At 40.0% G+C, this 19792-nt stretch overlaps 1 protein-coding gene across 1 annotated transcript in view; it reads right to left on the minus strand.

Annotated features, from left to right (window-relative positions):
- Positions 1 to 13062, minus strand: part of MAP7 (microtubule associated protein 7) — a 108387-nt gene extending 95325 nt beyond the window's left edge. The window contains exon 1 of the mRNA XM_075498809.1: positions 12828 to 13062. Within this exon, the coding sequence (XP_075354924.1) occupies positions 12828 to 12960 (133 nt within the window). The 5' untranslated portion in view covers positions 12961 to 13062. The remainder of the gene's footprint in view (positions 1 to 12827) is intronic.
- Between the last annotated feature and the right edge of the window lie 6730 nt (positions 13063 to 19792).

The following is a 19792-nucleotide window of genomic DNA, read 5'->3' on the forward strand; positions in this document are numbered from 1 at the left end:
CCTGCAAAAACAAGTTTCCCCTCCCCAGAGAGGGAAACAGAGATTGTTCCTGTAGATGTTACTAGACATGATACTTATCACCAGTTATTCTCTAAGTCACAAGAATTTTCATGTGAAAAGGCAGTCTTTGCAACACAGGTCTCAGAAGGACTGTTAATCAATAACTGGTTGTCCAATAACCCGTCTCAGAAGACAGTTGCTTTAAAACTAAAAAACAAGCCTTCCTCAAGTGAAGAACATGGCTCCGGATTTATATTGTTGTGTCTTCTCTTGACTTTTGTGATCCTCACTCTCTCTCAGAGCCTCCCACCTCAGTGTACTTTCACACTACTTCAGTCCACCAAAGTGAGCAGGTCAGGTTGGATATTCTGTGGCAGAGAATTGCTTGAGAACAGGGAAAGGCAAAAGCTTTCAAAAATAAGCAAATGGACCCCCACACAGACACACATTACAAAAGGTTTTGTTACAAAGGAGAAAAATTCAAAAAACTTACTTTGAATTACAACCGTTGGATCCTGCTTACTCCACAGACCATCCCGTTTATTAGTATGCAGTAACTGCCAACCCACTTCAACTATTCTACAGCATCATTATAAGGAATATCTTGGGTCTCTTTAAGGACTGATAAAACAGATGTTACCAACATCACAAACGTAAACCTTCTCATTAGGTTGCTCCCTAGCTTGTTACTTTTCAAAGCTATGTTAACTAACATGGTTTCAAGAGCAGGTGTCTGCCAATGTGACTCACTGGTTGCAATGCATCAGACCACACTCCTAAGAGACACAACAAGGGCAAGCAAGAGAGAATGGTAACAAACAAATGAGGGTAACCTCTCTCCCTAACACACACCTCCTTCTTAAAGCTTTTGGTAACTTACCAGGTCAAGTTTACAAGGCCATATTGTTGTTCCCTGTACTCAAAAAAAAAAACCACACACAAACAAAAGAGGTCAAAGACATCTTAAAGAACCCCTGTCTGAGAACTCCACTAAAAACTGGCCTGCAGAATTCCAGCAGCAGAACCTTCTTGCCTTGATTTATAGCAAAAAGCTACAGCCTCACCATCTGGGACTAGATTAGCGATAAGAGCTTGCTACTGGCAATTACCTAGATCTTTTTGAAAAGAAATCCTAGGACAAGTTTAAGAAAACTCCATAATCGAACCTAGAGTATGAAGAGAAAGACCAAAGAATAGCACTTTCTCAAAATTTAAGCTACATCTTCACTGAGTGTTAAAGGGAACTGCTAGTAGCAGCACGACAGACTGAACTGCTCTTTACAGCCAGGCAATAGCAGGGCCTGTTTGCAGAGCTAAGATGAGCATAAATCACCTCCAAAAACCTTGGGGTCCAGAGCCTATTCAGAACTGCCACACATTGTAATCATGGAGATGCTGTCTTCATTTCTCAGGAGAGGAAGATCATCATACTGTCACTTTAAATATTTCAGCCTTGGAATGTTGCTCATCACACAGATGCCACAAACAAGTGAAATCCGTAGGGATGGTGATTAAACAAAAGTCTAAGAGAAAAAGGAGGCATCCATAAGCATCACCATGGTGTGAGCATCACAATCTTCACTATACTGCTTTCCTATGCTCCGCATCGGTTATTGACTAGAAAGATTTATGTTAAACATATTGCAGTGAAAAGCCAAGCCACTCTGCATGCAATCTTCAGTGACACTGAGCATCTGAGACGTGGTTTACAGCAGCAATCCAGGTAACTCACAGGGACAGTGAGGCTCACAAACTCCCTGAACACAAACTAGTTGACAATTGTGTTTCTTAAACTTAAGAATAACCTGGTGAAGAAAAATCCTGGCACAAAAGTAAATAACCACATTATGGAATATTTCAGAAAAGACAGATTGGAAGTGTAAGAACCTACCAAAATGCTGATAACCCAGGCACAACAACAAGCACAAGCTGCTTGGTCTGCAGCCTGGTTTTATTGCCAATACCTCACTCAGCAGCTGGTTGTTGTTATCCTTTTCTGGTTTACAGATGGCGACTGCCACCTGCTTTTCCTTTACCCCCTTACCCTCTTATTTTGTAGTTCAGACTGCAACTAAACACAGCAGTTTAACATAGCTAGATGGCTGGAGAAGGTTGGTTTTGTTTGTTTTAAACACAAACTACTACTTCTTCCTTTGCTGCAGGGAATAAGAGAGCAAGGTAAACATGTTTTGGTATTTCTAGTGAAAGGGAACGTACACAAAATATGAAAGTAGCATTGTCTAGAGTTTGTGTGGACTCTATGTCCAAGATGGGGTGCACATTCCTCAATGAAATGGCCATTACAACTAAGAATGAATGACAGGCAAAAAGGTTCAGCAGTTTGTTTTCCACCATATTGCCACTGCTGCGCTCGGAAGTATAACAAATGTGAACTCCGCTGACATCACACCTCTGTCTTCAAAAACAGCTCAGACACATTTGATGTCATTCATGATGTCTTAGCATACAAGCCAAAATTTAGTATAGTAATTTTCATCAGCACATTAGTCAGCATGCAGGCAATGAGGAAACTGACTTTGAAAAAGTAAAAAAACAAAGTGAGAATGGGCTGTGTAAAAGGATGACTTCTCATGTCAAGGGCGGGTAACTGGATAAACCTGCATTTCCAAAAAAGCTTTCTGAAAAGCTCTCTGAAGCAGAATTGAGAAACCAGATAGCTTTGTACACTAAGATACAACAGCGTGAATCAAGTTCTGTCAGCACTTCTATAATAAGCCTCGGCTGTCCGGGAGTTTAAAATGAAGCTGAAAAAGATCTGGAATTCAAGAATGGAAAAGCCAAGCCTCTTCAGCACACCTAACAGTATGCTTTAGGATGTTACGAGATTTTAGGTCCAGAATCTTTCACTGGACTTTCAACTAGACAGCTTATCTCTGCCCAAGACATCAGTACTACGATCATATTCCCATCAATTACATTAGAATTCAGGCATCCTGCGGAAGCGATACTTTTGAAAGGGTATGTTACTTCCTCACTCCTTTTCCTCATTGTCTCCCAGCACACAGACAACAAAAATTCTTAATGTTTTCCCTGTCATCCACTATCCTCAGATCTTATCAGGAACAGGGATACCTCCTGAAGGGAAAGAGAGCACATTCCTAGCACAGCATACCATGCAATAGGAGGTGGCTATGGCACTAGGCTGCAGCAAGGCTCTTCTGAAGACAAAACTCCACCAGCCAGAGTATTTCCTGGCTGCAGGGGTGTGCAGTGGCACCAGCTTCTTTCCACAACCCTCCAATGCTAAACAGGTCACAGAAGCAGGTCACAGAAGAGATCTGCGAGCAGTTGTACCTGGCATGCCAGATTGTGGAAGGACAGTTGTTCCTATGTCTGCTTCAGATGTAAAAGGAAGACCCAGAAGAAAGTTGACTGCAAAAACAATCAACCTCCACGTGAAGGACTAGGCCAATTAGTAGGCATGACTGGAGGCTCAGACTGTAGCAGTATTAAACAAGAGAAATAAAGACTGAAGAGCAGGTGGCCAGCAACCAAACTACAAATTCAGTCTGTAAGTACATCAAGTCCCTTCTGGGACTTCCAGTACTTTGAGTATTTCTCCTGGGTTGTTCAGGTTTTTGCCTAACTCTCAACTCCTAAGCAAACTGACTCTTCGCCGACTCTTCCAAGTTGATTGTAAATCCAGCCTCCAACACACACTACTGAAAACCACTTACTGAGATTAAGGACCCATTAGAAGTCATAGTTGTGGATTTACAACAGGAATCTCCTGCTTTCCCTGAAGCCAGCTGTATAGACACTAGTACCAGAAAAGGAAGAGTGCTTCAGCTAACTTAATTTTTATTCCTAAGTGACATCAACTGGAAGATTTCTATGATTTGGAATCTCTGCTATTTTCCACGTTTTGCTTCCCACCAGTCTCAGCAGATACCTGTGCCTGATTTGCTCAAACTCTTGATTGCAAACCCAGTTTCCTCTTGTTGACATCTGCACAGACAAACTCTATGAATTAGACATGAACTCAAATCTACAGAACCACAGCTAATCCCCGAGAAAAACTGTTGCCTCTACAGAGCTAAAGAGCAAAACTAGGCTTCAACAGATCTGAAACAACTAGAAGATAATCTATTTGCCCAGCATTAATAAAAGGGAACAAAAACTTCAATGGACTTTTAATCTGGCAAACGGACAGATATAATCTCGTTCCATCATCCCATTGAAGCTACACAAGGTATTATTCTAGTTCAAAACAACTCAACAGTTCCCCAGCACAAGCACACACAGAGAGCAGCTACAGGTCTGTGTCGGTACTGACACAGCAGTTCAGCTTTCCACCAGCATAGCCTGCCCCAAACGCCTTGTCTCCCCCTCTAGTACAGGGACAAATATTCTACTTTCTGGAGAAGCCTGCATCCAGGTTAAGCTGCAGTGACCTGCCCACTGGAACTGTGTTTATTCTAGCCATTATCAGCAAGTCAATCATGTAAAGAAGAAAGTGAAGCTAACATTCAAGTGCTTCTCCTCTGAATCTGCTAGTATAAAAAGAACATTTAAACAATCTGCCTGCTATCCCTAGTCATTCCTACCTTGAGCTTGACTAAGCAGTTACGCTACATCTATACATACAGATCACTAAGATGGGGCTTGGGACAATCTGGACGTTCAATGGCTGTCATAGTCAAAGCTATCCCATCAATGAGATGGGAGTTTTGGGTAGAATTTGGTAAGTGTGATTCCAGTCCTCTGAAGGAGAAAAATACTCTGCCTCAAGCAACAAGATATGAAAGCCCAAGTTTTAGAGTACTCCCTAATTTAATTTCTGATGTTTCATCTGCATTTTTATTTGCATATTAAACATTGCCCATAGCCTCCCTCACCTTCATTATACAGATCTGACCAACAGACATCAACTCAATGCAGGTGAAACTCGTATGTATGAGTTTCGAGTAGTGCTTGGCTGCAAAAACAGTGCACTGTGAGATGCACCTTCAGTGAGTGAAGGTAGTTCATTAAAATAGAGCAAATTGCATCAAACATTATGGCATTTATTCTCCTGGCACATTACTGTTGTGGACTGAGGTTGGGTAGACAGGGTTAAATAATTCCTTAACGTGGCTTAAAAAACCCCACAAACCACTTCTGAAGAGACTGCTGATAATAATACAAAAGTCTTTTGAGATGCTTTCACTCAGAACTCTTAATTCTCAAATACCAGAAAAACAAGTTCTCCAGTTGTAAAGTACAGATTGAATTTAAAGCAGCAGGGAAAAAACAAAAGGCACAAAAAGTACTCTGTGGGTAGCTGAGTAAGCAAAGGATGTACACGTATGAGTTTGTGCAGGAAGAAAAATGATGTACTCCCACTATTCAGCTGAGCCCAGTAATAAGTAGAGTTCCATCATCACTTGCTCATGGCCAGAAGCAACACTAGGCCAGCGCTCATTAATTTCTTGATATGACAAGGGTTTTCTCTTAAAAATAAAGCCAGATTTCTACATACCTGGATATAAAGGCAACTTTGAAGGAGCAAATGGATACAGCAGTTTCGGAGCAAGCTTGCAAACAGCAGCAAGAGTGCCAAGACTCTTCACACCACCACAATCACAAAAACATCATGGGATCTAACTGCAATATATTTCTTTTAAAAAGACGTGCTTAGCTATTGCCTCATTTTTCCACCGCAAAATAAAAACACGGTACTACCCAGGCATGTGTAATGCAGTACAGATAGGGCATAGAGGTCCATTTCTTCTTGCTGTCATATTATTCCAATGGCATGTTACTGTATAAACCCCTTGAAAGAGTATTGTTTGTATATTTTCAGGGAAAAAAGAACAATACAACAAGACCTCAGAGAATTCAAGATCCTTGGACAGATCTACCACTTTCCAGGTTTCTCCCTCTCTCCCATAAGAAATTACCATAAACCTACCTTCTTTTTACATGTATTTTCCCCACAGTTGAAATCGTATTCCCAATTCAAGGTTTTTAAAGCCACTACTTTTACAGTGTTAACAGTGAATAAGGAAGAAACTCCACTGCTTGCTATCAGTTTCATGAGTGGTGTTTCTTATTATATAAAGCTTTCTTGAAAATTGTATCAATTAAATTGAACTCCAATCTTTTTGCAACTTCAACAAGCATTCTGACCTGCAAGTACAGTAACCAAATACGGCACCCTGTTCTCACATGGACAGCTCTGATGAATACTATGTTATCATTTACATCTTGGTTGAAATAACCTTGTTTACTTACAAAATTACTTTGCAAAATTCAATCTTTTCCCTAATTAGGATTATCCTCAGTTCACATGCCAAGTTAACCTGAATTCCTTTTAACAAATATCTTAAACTTTAAAGACTCTGTTGTACTTTTTTGGACTTTTGCCATCCACATGCTCAATGTCAAGTATGCTCCCTGAGCACATGAATAGATCCCAGGCTGTTTCCCCCCGCAAAACCAGTTGACAAAGTATATGAACACAATCCTCCAGAATCAGCAGTGGAAGCCTCTTCTTATGGAGCTGAGCTAGAAGTGTAAGATGATTCTTACCCAGCATAGATAAGCTCTCAGTAATCCCAGCACACACTTTGATGACCAGACTGTTACAACACAAGCCAAGTCCTCAGACCTGGGACTTTCACTCTGAAAGCCAGAGGGACTGAACAAATCAGATTTGCTCCACTGGTCTACAGACTTATTCCCTGCTATCCCCGAGACATCCAGCACGTTCTCTTTGCTTTATTGCAAATAGATTATTTCATGTTAGGATCTCTTTGTCTTTATTACAAATAAGTTGTTTCATGCTACCCAGCACCTACAGCTATGAACAGTGAAATCCTACAAAGGAGACAGCTTTGTAGTAGCTTCCTGAAAAAAACACAACTTCCTTCTACACCCCCAACAGCTGCAAATTAGGTAATGAATATAGGGTTTTTTATGAATATACCTCCCAGACACTTTGAGAGTTGTTTTAAAATAAATGCCCAGAAAGATCACAGGTACTTTTGGACCCCTCTTCTTCTGGCCTCGGCTAGCAGAAAGAAAGAGGAAGTGTAGAGAAACATTAGCAGAACTCACTGGGAGGTGCAGGATGACAAACCACATTGTCCAGGTTCTCAGCCCTGCCCCTTTACACAACCAGCATTGTAATGATAATTGGTACCTTTCCTTCCTTCCACCCACTCTTTCCCCTAACTTTGTCTCAAATGCAGATGGGCAAGACAAGGCTACCAACTGTCATGAAAACCTCCAATACTTGATTTTGGTGAGCCAGTTCACCAGCCTCTAACAGCTGCTCCCTGTTCTGCCCAAACCAAACTGGAGGTCAGCCTACTGACTCGTGTTAAGAGGCCCTACTGGGAGAACCACGATCCCAGGCAGTTCTGCTGGTTTGAAGTGTGGTGGAAGCCAGAGACCAAGCTGTCATTCTGGATCCAGCCCGAGGCACAGACTCTGCCGCGTGGGATAAGATTACACTTCCACACCCCATGCAGTACCTGTTTTGTAGGTACACAGTTTCAGTTTCCAGGACTATCAGTTTAATGCCCTTGAAGATGCCAAATTTCCTTTTCTTGCAGGTATATTAAGTTTGTGTTTGGGTATAGACACACAACAACAAAATAATAACTGAATTAAAAGTTAGCCAAACTGAGTCGAACAAGGAATATGTATTTCCCCAATACATGCAGAACACTGAGACTAAGCACATAAACAGTCACGTTAGAAGAAATCTCCCTCAGCTCTCTGGATGAACAAAGCTTACATCTGAAATGAGCATTAAACAAAAACTTTACCATCCACACAACAGCAGCAAAATCTGCTGGTAATCACAGACATCACTGCCATGCACCAAAGCACTGGAAAAAGCCCTTCTCTTATTTGTTTTCAAGATGACAAAAAATCAGTGTTACCGTTCAGAGACCTAAAGCACGTACGTCTAGCCTTGTATTAGCAGCAACACTCACTCAGCAGATTAGAGGTATACTCCCTCGATCACTTTTAAATAAGCAGGCAGGTGAAGGATTCCATTGTTAGTCTTTTCATTCACTTGCCATAAATCTCATAAGGTAGCTATTTCAGTTATTAATTATTCAAATTTATAATCCAGAAATATGAGCATTACTTTTCTACACTCTTCAAATGATAGTTTTAGAAACACAACTCAGACAGTAGTCTGAGAAGATGTTCCTCCCCCTTCCCCCCAAGAGGAAGGAGAGGAGGCATCACTTAAAAATTTCATAAAATTGAGTAAGAGTTAAGACGACATCCAAGGTGCACAAAATCAACAGGGCAGAGGAGGGAAATACTAAGGTGAATTGAATTGCTCGTGCCTGAATTCAAAGAATGTCTGAGGCCAAAGTTCACACACACAAGATGGATACCTTTAACCTCTAATCTACCTGGACATACCTTTGTGATTTACATAATGAACCACATTCACACACTATCTTCAGTCACAAAAAACATACTTGGTTTACAACACAAGCTTTAAGGGAACATTGAAGCTGTTAAGTGTGTGGTTCTGTGCCCATTTTGTCTGGTTTCTTTGTGGATATAGTTGCAAAACTGCTTGAAAGCTGGTGACTAAAATCAAAAACAATTCAAGTGCAAAATAAACTTCTATAAACCTGTACAAGTTGTATTTGAAGAGTGCACTATGTAGCAAAATTCTTGTACAAAGGGAGAGGAGAATAGAGGCTGTTAAATAAAAGTAAAAGAGGCAATTCAAAGTAATTTTTATTTGCACTGTTCTACTACTCAACAGCTGGACCTCAAGACCCTGCAATAGTGGGTGCTATACAGACACGTAACAAAAATGCAGGTCTTGTCCCAAAGAGCTAACAACACAGTCCTTGCCACAGTAGCACACTTGGGATGTAAATATGTAGCCTGAATAAAACATACAGCATATATTTCATGCGTGATTATGTGTCCTAAGTTTTGAAAGGGAAATAGATTAAAAAAGCACATTGCTTTATATGGAGACATACATCCAGATCTTTCAGGAAATAGTGTTTATGAAATAAATAACACTGAGTGAAAAGTGTGCTCTAAATGCCAATACTGCATCCAGAAGCACAGCTCTAGCACTTGAAAATGCAAGTGCCAATGTTAAGCTGTCAAAAATGTCCCTTTGCAAACACCAGTCTATTACTTTGCTCTGAGCTGAGTTCTAAGGCTGCTTAACAGAACATAACTAGATGTGCCTGCAAGATTGGTTTTAGGTAGATGCTGATCCCAGTAGGAAGTTCATCCTCAATTCACATTCAGACTTCAACCAACAAATAGTAAACAGGATTTATTACCTGGAAGTCTTCTGGATAGTCACAAGTCTAAGTACCACACAGCCTGGACACCTGTGCCAATTCTCACTGCTCTTAGCTTACAAAGAAGACATGAATTTTACCTCCATTAACATTCAATGATAAAAACACCTCTTTAAAGAATCAGGCCAATACACTACATTTGCATTTCCTAAATTGTAATTTTGTAGACCGCCAGTCATTTATGCACTTGAGCTCACTAAGTTTCAAGCATCTTACTAAAGCTTGCTTGGTTGAACTAGTATTTTGGCAAAGTGACAAAGGAAAGCAATAAAACTCGAGCAAGACCCCCACGCCCCCCAACCAAAAAACAAAGCCTCCCCCCCCAAGCTAAAGGAAACTGTCAAATCCATTAGAACAAATGGAAAAACACCAAACCCAAACCAAGGGAAAAACCTGTATGAATGTCTGTGAGATGAGACTCATTTCCTGATATGAGCATTATCTGTGAAAACAGCCTACAACTTTCAGGACTTCCTAGGAAGATATTTAGCAGAAGAACCATTAGTTCCCTACTAAAAAATACCGAGGGAATACCCCCACCCAACTATGACCAACAATTTCAGCCAGCAGTCCTGTCAAATCTAATAGAATATTAAAAACGTCTTAAACACAGGCTCACATGAAATTCACATTCAGGCTTGCAGAAAATTCTCAGGCATGGACCGAACAAAAAAATTCTCTTACCTTTCTAACTACCAGTTAGCTAATTGATATACAGAGACAAGTAGCAACATTATTCAGAATCCAGAAGTCAATTGCTGCCTCTTTCCATCCTTCTAAAACATGCATTTAGCTGTTAGGGAGGAAGGGGGGGAGGGTGGAGAGGAGGAAAGGAAGTGAAAATATTTGGTGAAAAAGCAGTGAATACAATTCATATCAAAAGGAAAGGAAGTATCAGAAGCACATGGCTACAAAGATCACCACCAGGTTAAAAAAAAAAATCTTTGACAAGCATTTTCAGTTCATTATTTGTTTACACTGGAGGAACAAACTCATAGTCTACCAGACTTCTCAGGTTGCAATACAGACAGCCAAAGACAAGAAAAGAAATGGCTGATATTAAAATCAATTTACAGAAAATCTCACAAATGTTAACTTTATGATCCACATAAATACTTTTCACAGATAACAAAACCAATTCTCATACAAACTCTAATCAAGCCTTAGGATTCTGAGAAGACCTGAACTACAAAAACGATGATTATTTTAAAACTTGTGATGATATTCAAATATCCTTAATGGAGGAACGAGCTGCTTTATTACTTTGGAGTATCAGATCCATTAAAGACCTCTCGGGTTTTGAACTGCTGTACAAAGACAGGTCGAGCATGGTTATAGAAACTGCAGATGGAGACAACATGTAGCCCACCTCCCATGAAGATGACACTGACTCAGTATGTGCTACAGGGGGGGAAAAAAGAATAAAGAAAAATCCAAGCAGCTGCAGATGCTTGCTGAGCAAACAGGACAGGTAAAGAACTAAGACGAAGCAAACACTGTAAAGTAGCAACAGAACAGACTCTAAAGACTCAAGAAAGCCTCACATGGGTCCATTACACATCCTATGTTTCCACCCAGAGCTGTGCTGGAGCGATGTTTCTTGGTACCAGGTAGGAAAGGGAGAACGTCACCCTGAATACATGCACTCCTCGTGACCAGGCATTCCAGTTCTAACCCACCTAACCACTGATAATGCATTCAAATGTACAGAAGGGTAATAACTACATCCATCAGCATGCAAATGGTGTTCTAGAGACACTATGAGCCTTTTTAAATATTTAGTAAAAGAAAAACAAATGAGTATACTTCCAAAATATTTTGTACAGCCTCCTATGCTATATCTCACAAGGAGCATTCAAGGTAAGCCACTACATGTTTATATCAAAGCCACATATACTTGCTAGTTTGCTGTCTGTGCTCCTGTGCACATTTGTCTGCTTACATTTCACAGCAACAAGAGAAAAAAGGAAAAATCAAAAATGGAACCTCAGTTATAACAAGAGAGGCAAAGGATAAGCACATCTGCATAACTGCTGCAAGTAGAAAACACTAGCTAAGTCAACAAGAACTTTTACCCTGGGAAACTATCACTGCCATTGAATAAAACCAGGAAAATGATTGATTCTTAGCTTTGTGGACTGTTGACTCTGGAAGTCATCCAGTGGGTGATAAAGGAAGGTAATACGCTTCTTAAAACATTAAAAACTCAATAACCTTACACTAGAGTTTGTATCCCCATTTTATATGAGCAGTTTCAAATATACAGAAGAGTAAGTAACTATGTACACAAGACCCTAACACATTAGGCACATTAACAATGACTAGCAACATATATTTTATCACAACACTCAAATCTGTCAGGTTCTTTACTATTCTGCAAAAAAAAAAAAAGTACAAGCTGCAAACTCAAAAAAAAATCCTGAGTTCTGAATTTGTTTCAAACAGCTATCAAGCTACCCTTTTCCTTCAAGAAAAAGAAAATAACCAGTTAGCCGTAAATGATTCAGCTCTAATAAATACACAACTATAAATTTGCTATTTAAATGCTTGCTAGCCTCTCCCGTTACATGGCAGAATGGTAATGTCTGAAATTTGAAACACTGTCTTGAGGCTACAAACTAACATTTGTTTAGTAAACAAAAAAATCTTGTACAATTTCCCCCCCCTCAAATAAGACCACAAAAAGGAGTGCTCATATAAACGGAATCACTTGATCACAAAAAAAAGACTAAAAACTCTAATGGTCAAACTTAAAATTCCAGTCACAATTGTAAGGTGCAGGATCCCTGCCAGACCAACAGAATTTAAACACTAGGATCCATGTGGAAAACATTAATTACATGATACAAGACAGACAGTGGCTACACAGGCTTGACAGACCTCTGTTGTAAATCAACAGCCATCAGTGTCCCTCTGCCACCACCACTCACCCACGTTAAGCACCTTAAGTATTTTTCTTTAGCAGTTACAATTTGTTTAGGGTTTTTTGGTCAGTCTTAAAGTCAGCATATTTGAACAATATGTATTTTTCGATACTTTGCCAAAGGCACACTGCCCCTTATGCACAGGAACGGAAGTATAGCTAATTTTACATTGTCTTTGGCAAAGCTGTCTTCTGTAACAGGCTGGTATTGCATTCTCTATTCTCCAAGCCTACAATCACTTTTTTAAAACAGGTTTTTATCCAGACTGTGCACAGAAATCAAATAAACCACACAGAAATTCACTGCTATATTTCTGATGCAGGACCCTTATCTCTCCTGGAAAAAATGGGGTTAATAACTACAAAGTATTTTTTTCTTCATATCCCAAGCAGATGATTGCATAACAATCCAGGGGATTTAGATACAGCTGCCCGTCATGCACAGTGCATTTGTGGGTGCCAATATGAATTGCCAAACTGCACCAGTCACTTAGAGACTCTCCATAGCACACAGAAGAGCTAATAAAACATAGTGCCTGCTGTGCAGCATAATCCACACACAGCCTTGACCACACTGCAGAACCACAACATACCTTTCAGTCTTTTGGAATTCCCGTTCTTTTGCTGCTCATCCTCTTCGTTAATGGTGAATAAACCCAGGGGATTTGGCCTGACACTTGTCTTCTTCAATCTCTCTTGTCGGAGTGCAGTAGTTGAACCAGGCATGTTGCTGTTGCCTCTTGCTTATTAAAAAAAGTAAGAAACTGCAGCCCCTGCTTAGCAGCTAGCTGCAACACCGCCTGTTCATTTGAGCACTTGTAATAGATCCCCTATGGATAAGCAGTATGCAAAGAGCTGACAAATATGAACATCCACTCGGCAGCAAAAGACTTGCAGTCTTTCCCCACCTTCAAGAAAAGCCCTAATTAAAGGCACATTGATTTGGATGCTGCTCGTTGCTGTCTTAACCTGTTCAATCAGATCCCAGCCCACGGCACCAGGTTCCTTGCTGCAGCACCTTTTTCCCCTGCAACCCTCTTCCAGCTACGGCACACTAAAATATTCAGCACGCAGCACAAGAGGAGAAAATATGATACGCCGCTGTTAACAGTTGCCCTGACAACACTGACACATCCTAATCAAAGGGGTCTATGAGTGTTGTCTCCTCAGCTGCAGCAAGCCGGCCTCGGGAACGCTGTCTCCCACACGCTTGCGGAGAGCTGGAAGCACCTCGGCAGCAAGGGCTGTTCCTTCCTCCTCGCAGGGCGGCGGGAGGATGGAGCTGTGCTTGCACAAGCAGATGAGCACTGAGTGAAAAGAAGCCTGGAAGGCTCCAGGCATGAACCTGCATTTTGCCAGCTGCTCTGTTTATTCATGTTTAGAAATTTTAGCCTAATCTAAACTAAAACAATGAGGATGAGTCCTCTTCCCTGTACGCATGTGTTGGGTGTTGTCATCGTCCCCCCCTTAACTTAATCACCTTCCTATGCAGTGCATACCTTTTGCATTAGGAATGCATACACCCACAATTACAGGCAGGTGTTGGAACATTCTTTTCCATGTGTAAAAATACAAAAATCAGGATTTCTAGCTTGTACAGACAACAGAGGACAACGAAAGGACTTTTGGAGTGAATATTCTGTACCGCACCATTAGTTTTACAGCACCAATCATTAGCATTCACTTTGCAAAATGAACAAAATACAGACAGCCTGTGTGGTTTTAATTAGCTGGATTTCCTTCATATGCTGGCATTCTGGATTTTCTTTAGCCATTTACAACAGAGCACTTGCTCAGAAGTTTTGCAATCTGCGTGTTCCATCCCTCACAGCTCCAAACACCACTATGTAACATGCTGGATGTTTTACCCGTGAGACCTTAACTTCATCCACTTCCACCCCTCTAATTCAATGTGTGCTCACCATTTCAAAATGCTGCTGAAGAAAAATTGCAATCCAGAACATCTCTCTAATGTTAGAATTACAGAATTTTTCCCCACTTCAGATTTTTTTTTTTTAGAGAAACTTGATGTTACATGATCACCCGCCACAAGATGGCACATACATTAGTTGACAGATCTGCAGGTGGCTCATATTGAAAATACAGGATTATACAGATGTATACGAACACCTCAACGACACAGGTAACAATACTGAAGAAGAAGGGTCAGAGTTTATGACAGTCAATATGGTATGTATCACAGTGGCCTGGGATGCTCTTTAAAGAGGAGTCCTGGATGGTGCTCAGCTGGCAGGACAGCTCTGTTCTTAAACTCCTCAGGCTCATCAGCCAGGAGCCCAGTGGATGGAGAACACCACAGCACCACCCGAAGGCTCAGCTGGACCATTCTTCCTTCTCCAGCATGGGCACAAAACACCCAACCAAAACTGAAGTATTCTGCAGGAAAGCACCAGTTCTGAACCAAGCCCACAGCCTACCTCCAGTGAGTATTTCCTCCTGGTTACGTCCTGCTGCTTGGCCACGCCTTGGACTCTCTGGGCATACACAGAAGCTATACATGATGACGTTTGTCTACAGTTAAAGACGCGTTGTACTAAAGGGCATGAACAACAACAACAACAAAAAAAGAGTAAGAAAAAAAGCTCTAACACAAGCTGTTCTTCAGCTCAGCAGTGTGCCTTCTGGGGTTTATACAGGCTACTACTTCGTCCTGTAAGAGAAACAGCTCCATTCCTCAAATCCCATCCACTTTAATGCCTACCACAAATACTACATAACAGTACACACATAGCCACAAAAAGAGGATGGTAGGTAGTACCATTAATACTTTTCATGCCCAAGACTGTTGCCAACAGCACAAAAGTAACAGAAAACACCACTTACATAGCAGCTTAGTTAAATATCACTCCACTCCCTTTCACTGTTTTAAGTCACTAAGAAAGGATTCCTGCCCTTCTAAACATTCTGTTCAATCAATCAATCACCTTTAATTGCTAAACTACTTAAATAGGCATTTTAAAACATGTAAGAAGTATCTAACACACAAAAATACACGACTGGAAAAGCTTCCAAAGGGGCTTTCAAGGTTACAGGTATAATAACTGTTTCAGCATCTCCATTTCCCTATTACCTGAGGAGTCACGGAGAACAGCTACAAGATTGAGAATGCCTTCCTTGGTCCTTACAGGATCTCCTGCACCCATAAGAGTGACTTGCTCTGAGTACAATACATAGTAATGACTAAATTTGATGCTTCAGGGGCTGGTGAAGATGGATTTGGGCTATGACACACAGGCAACTGAGGCGTTAGTGCATATTTCTTTCTGTTGACTTACTAATGCAGAGGTGAATTCTGACAGAGGAAAAGGATCAACAGCACATTCAGCTTATGCAGCATGATTTTATTTCAAGGCTCCTATGGTTAAAAACTGTGCCAGCCCACAACGTGTTTCCAAATGCCTAATAAAATGGCATCCTAGCAGTCTATAACCTATTACATATAAGACACCTATTACAATAGAAGATAACACATAACTTTAGGTACTTGGTTTTTTGTAAAAACAAAAAAAAAAAAAAAAAAAACAAAAAAAAAAAAAACAAAAACCACAACCCTTCCTAATAACACTATTAAACATGCATAAAAAGGTACCAATGCTGTATAAAACCAGACTATACTGACAAATCCCCTCCCTCCATCCATTGGTTTAGGGCAGAAAAAGACATTCCTGAGGTATCCCTAGCTTTGCTTATTTCAGCCTTGTCTCAGCTATGTGGGAGCTTCTATATTAAAACTGGGATGAAAGCAATGCTCCACTGAGAGAATGAAGTGGTGGATAACTTTAGTAGCAAGGCTGTTAAATTCTTTAAAAAAAAAAGATAACCATTTGCTTACACAGCTCCTACTAGTGATCCCCCCCCCACCACCATTAGTCATACTGTGTACCAATACAATCACAGCTGAGCTCTTACTGATGGGGTGAGACTCTCTCAAGAGATGGGATGAAGGCAACTGTGTATCTTGAGAGCACTGGATAATTTTTGGTTTTTCCTTTTTACAATACTTTCAAACTCATTATCAGTTAAACCACTACACTTAAACACACCCACTTTCACCCATTGGATTCTATAGGTATAATTAATTACCTGCACAATATATTATCTGATGTGCAACAGTCTTAAACAGCAGTTTGAACAAAGACTATTAGGATAATTATATTGTGATATGGGAAATGTAAATATTTATAACATGCTAATTGATGTTTCTGCTTTAACATCAGGTATTAAGGCTTGATATCTCTACATATGAAATGAAAAGCAAGTTGAAGCTAGTCGCCAGAACAGTCACCATGATACCTACCTGCAGTCTACTGTGGGTAATCTGATAATTTTAAATGGCTGAACTCTAGATTTGCTATCTTCTTTCATTCACAGGATTGTTTCAGTCCCTGTAAACTATCCAAATACTACATGAAGCTCATTACTGTGATTTAGAGTATAATAAGTTACACATGATAAGTTCATGTTCCACAGCCCCTGCCTTGTGAAGCACTCTGCCAGTCTGAACTTCCTGAAGTGAACCTTTTTGCTCTTTCAGAGGAGGGAGGGAAGACAAAAGGCAGTATTCAACACCAGTTAGCTAACTAACAAAAAGGAAAAACCTCATGAAGACAAGACAATTTGTATCTTTCACAAGAGCGGGCAGGCTGTGATAACTAGGACTGCATATGTTTTGAACAAAAAAACCACTTGATGTAACACTAACCGGAAGCCATCTTGTATCACTGGGCATGTCAGGTTACATTACAGAGCCAACTGAATTAAAGATCATATACCATTTCAAAAGGGGCAAAAGAAATTTATAGACATATTGCCTGTGAAAAGCCCTGAAAACAGAAGCACACATAAGACTTTGCTGAATCACAATATACAGATTTTTCCTCCGACTCCATGAGACACCTGTTGCATCTTCATCAAGCTACATTTTATAGGAATTTCATGCCTTTCTCCTGCCTATTTTCTTAGGATAAGAGCAGTTAAAATACTCTTTTAAAAGAACACCATACCCAAAGAGCAAGCAACCAAGTAGTCAGGGTTTGATGGGGGAAAACTTCCCCTGCCCTCTTCCCCCTTCCGCGACACCAAAAATAAAAAAAAAAAACCCACCCCTCAACACTTGCAGGTCTAATAAGCTCTCAATCTTAACACACACAAAAATCTACTGTCTGCCATTACCGTGAAATACAGATATGACCATCCATTGAGTAGACCACTAGTTAATTTCCAGCCTTCAACCTCCCCTTCCTCCCCACTACCAGCCAGAGGGATTAATTAAAAAAAAAAAAGTTCAAGGCACAGATCAAGCCTGCTTCAGAAGCCCGGGCAGCCTGCTCACCACTGCTCTTCTTCCTGACACTTAAGCTCTCTGAAGCCTGGGGTAAGTTATAACCCTAGCCTCAGTTTCTCCAATTATAAGATGGAATAAAACCTTCAGAAGAACTCTTCTTCTGAAAGAACTCATTGATTCTTTTAAAATACTTCTGTTTTAAAATACTTTGCATGACCTTACTGTTACAAGAGCTATTCAGCAACTGTTCAACTATTGAAACAATAAAAAGAAGAAAAGTTTGGACTGTGAAAACCACAAGCTGAACAGAGAAGCCACACATGGGCTTTACCGCTTTTAGAGCATTATCCACAATCCTGTTCTTATCCTTATCCTTTATCCAAAACTGCTAACAGATGAAGATCATTTCCTTGTAGGGGACCAAAAAAAACCCCAACAAAAAACTCCACAAGCTTGAGACATGTCTGGGTCACAGTACTTGTAAAGCAAAATAAGTACTGTTCTGCTCTTGGATGCTGATTCAAGGCCTTTTAACATAAAAGGAAAGCTTCCCCTCAACTTAAGTGCATTTTATACCAAAAATTAGATCAAGTCAATATGTTATTTTAACATATGCTCTTTTCCAGATTGCCAATATTTAAGTTATTTCTGATTTTCTTAGTACTGAAAGGTTCAGAAGGTAGGTATCTATCTTACATAGCAGCATCAAGAAAGGAGATGGCATTTTGCTTTTATAGACATGTTTTCCCAGCATGAACCAATAAGGTTCCATTGGGAACTGGGTTCCAAATGTGTCTTTCTTGGGAAGAAAGATCAGGAAAATCAAGGTACAGTTAAAAGCTCCCATCCTGTTCTGCAAAAACAGTACACCAAAAAATTTCAATGTACTTACCCATCAAAACACACAGTCATATTTTGTATAAACATTTTCAACATTAATTATCTATGTCAAAAGCTTTTTTAAAGAACTCATTTAAAAATACATAATATAGACAGTGCTAGATCATAGAATATCTCAAGTTGAAAGAGACCCATAAGGATCATCAAGTCCAACTCCCTACTCCTTGCAGGACAACGTTGGAATATACGGACACTAACTGAACTCCAAACTCAGTCTCTCCCTAATTTCCTTCAGGAGACTCATCTCTCAGCATTTACTTTCTACTTCACTAGGTCTTAAATCAGGCCAAAAGAACAGAGAAAGTAGAGCTTCCCCCCCCACCCCACCATGTGAGAAAACAGCTATTTACTCAGCATCAAAGGACTGGAAACCTTCTTTTCAATGCCATGTAAATCTAGGACAAAGCAAAATAGCCTTAAAAAGACAGACAGAATTTCACACACACACACCCCCTGGTTTTAAAAAAAAAAAAAAAAGAAAGAAAGAAAAAGTTACATTGGAAATAGCAGAAAAAATATGTTCTTCCATTAAGCCAACCACTGTCTCAGTCATCATGCACACCTAATTTTTTCCACTACTGCTCTTGTATTCTCTCTTTCTTCTACCTCTTACTGTCAAAAAAGGACAGAGAATAACCTCATCTTCACAGAAGTTTCTAAGTCTCTCTTCAAAGATATCTCTAAGGTATCTTCAAGGATATCTCTAAGATCTCTCTAAGTAGATATCACTTGTATGTACAAGACAATATAGGACTGGCAGATTGTTTTTACAGCAGTACGATAATTTTTTTAAACATCTTCAGTATTTAGTGTATAAACATCTGATATAATAATTGATTTCTTCTTTCCACCTTCTTGGAAGAAAAAAAAGGCCCCTTGCATTAATCAGTAAGACTGAATATAAAATGCTAGAGAATAAGAAGGGAAACCTTCATCTTTTTGACTAATGAGAATCCTGCTGTCAAGAGCATAGATGCATTCTGAGTAGCTTTAAATAAGCAATGAGTCGACACGTTTCTAAAAGTCGAGGCTGTAAAACCACAGTAGTTTCATGAACTTACTCTTCATTCATCCATTGAATTAGGTGCTTCAACTCAAGAAAGAGCAGAACCATTTGGCCTTTTTAAGCAAACATCCACTTAAATATGTGCTGGGGAAACAGAGGGGAGCAGCAGTGGATTATTAAGATTCTTCAGAAAGCAAACTTAGGTTCAGCTCATTTCACCTTTCTCTCCTGGAGTTTGAACAAACACGTCTTTATTCTGGTTTCATATCTCAGTATCTCCCTTTCCAATAAGTTGAATTCAGAATTATTATCCATATCTGCCTAAGAGACAATGAATTTTAAATAAG

Source organism: Mycteria americana, chromosome 3 (genome assembly GCF_035582795.1).
Source record: "Mycteria americana isolate JAX WOST 10 ecotype Jacksonville Zoo and Gardens chromosome 3, USCA_MyAme_1.0, whole genome shotgun sequence".
Classification (NCBI taxonomy): Eukaryota; Metazoa; Chordata; class Aves; order Ciconiiformes; family Ciconiidae; genus Mycteria; species Mycteria americana.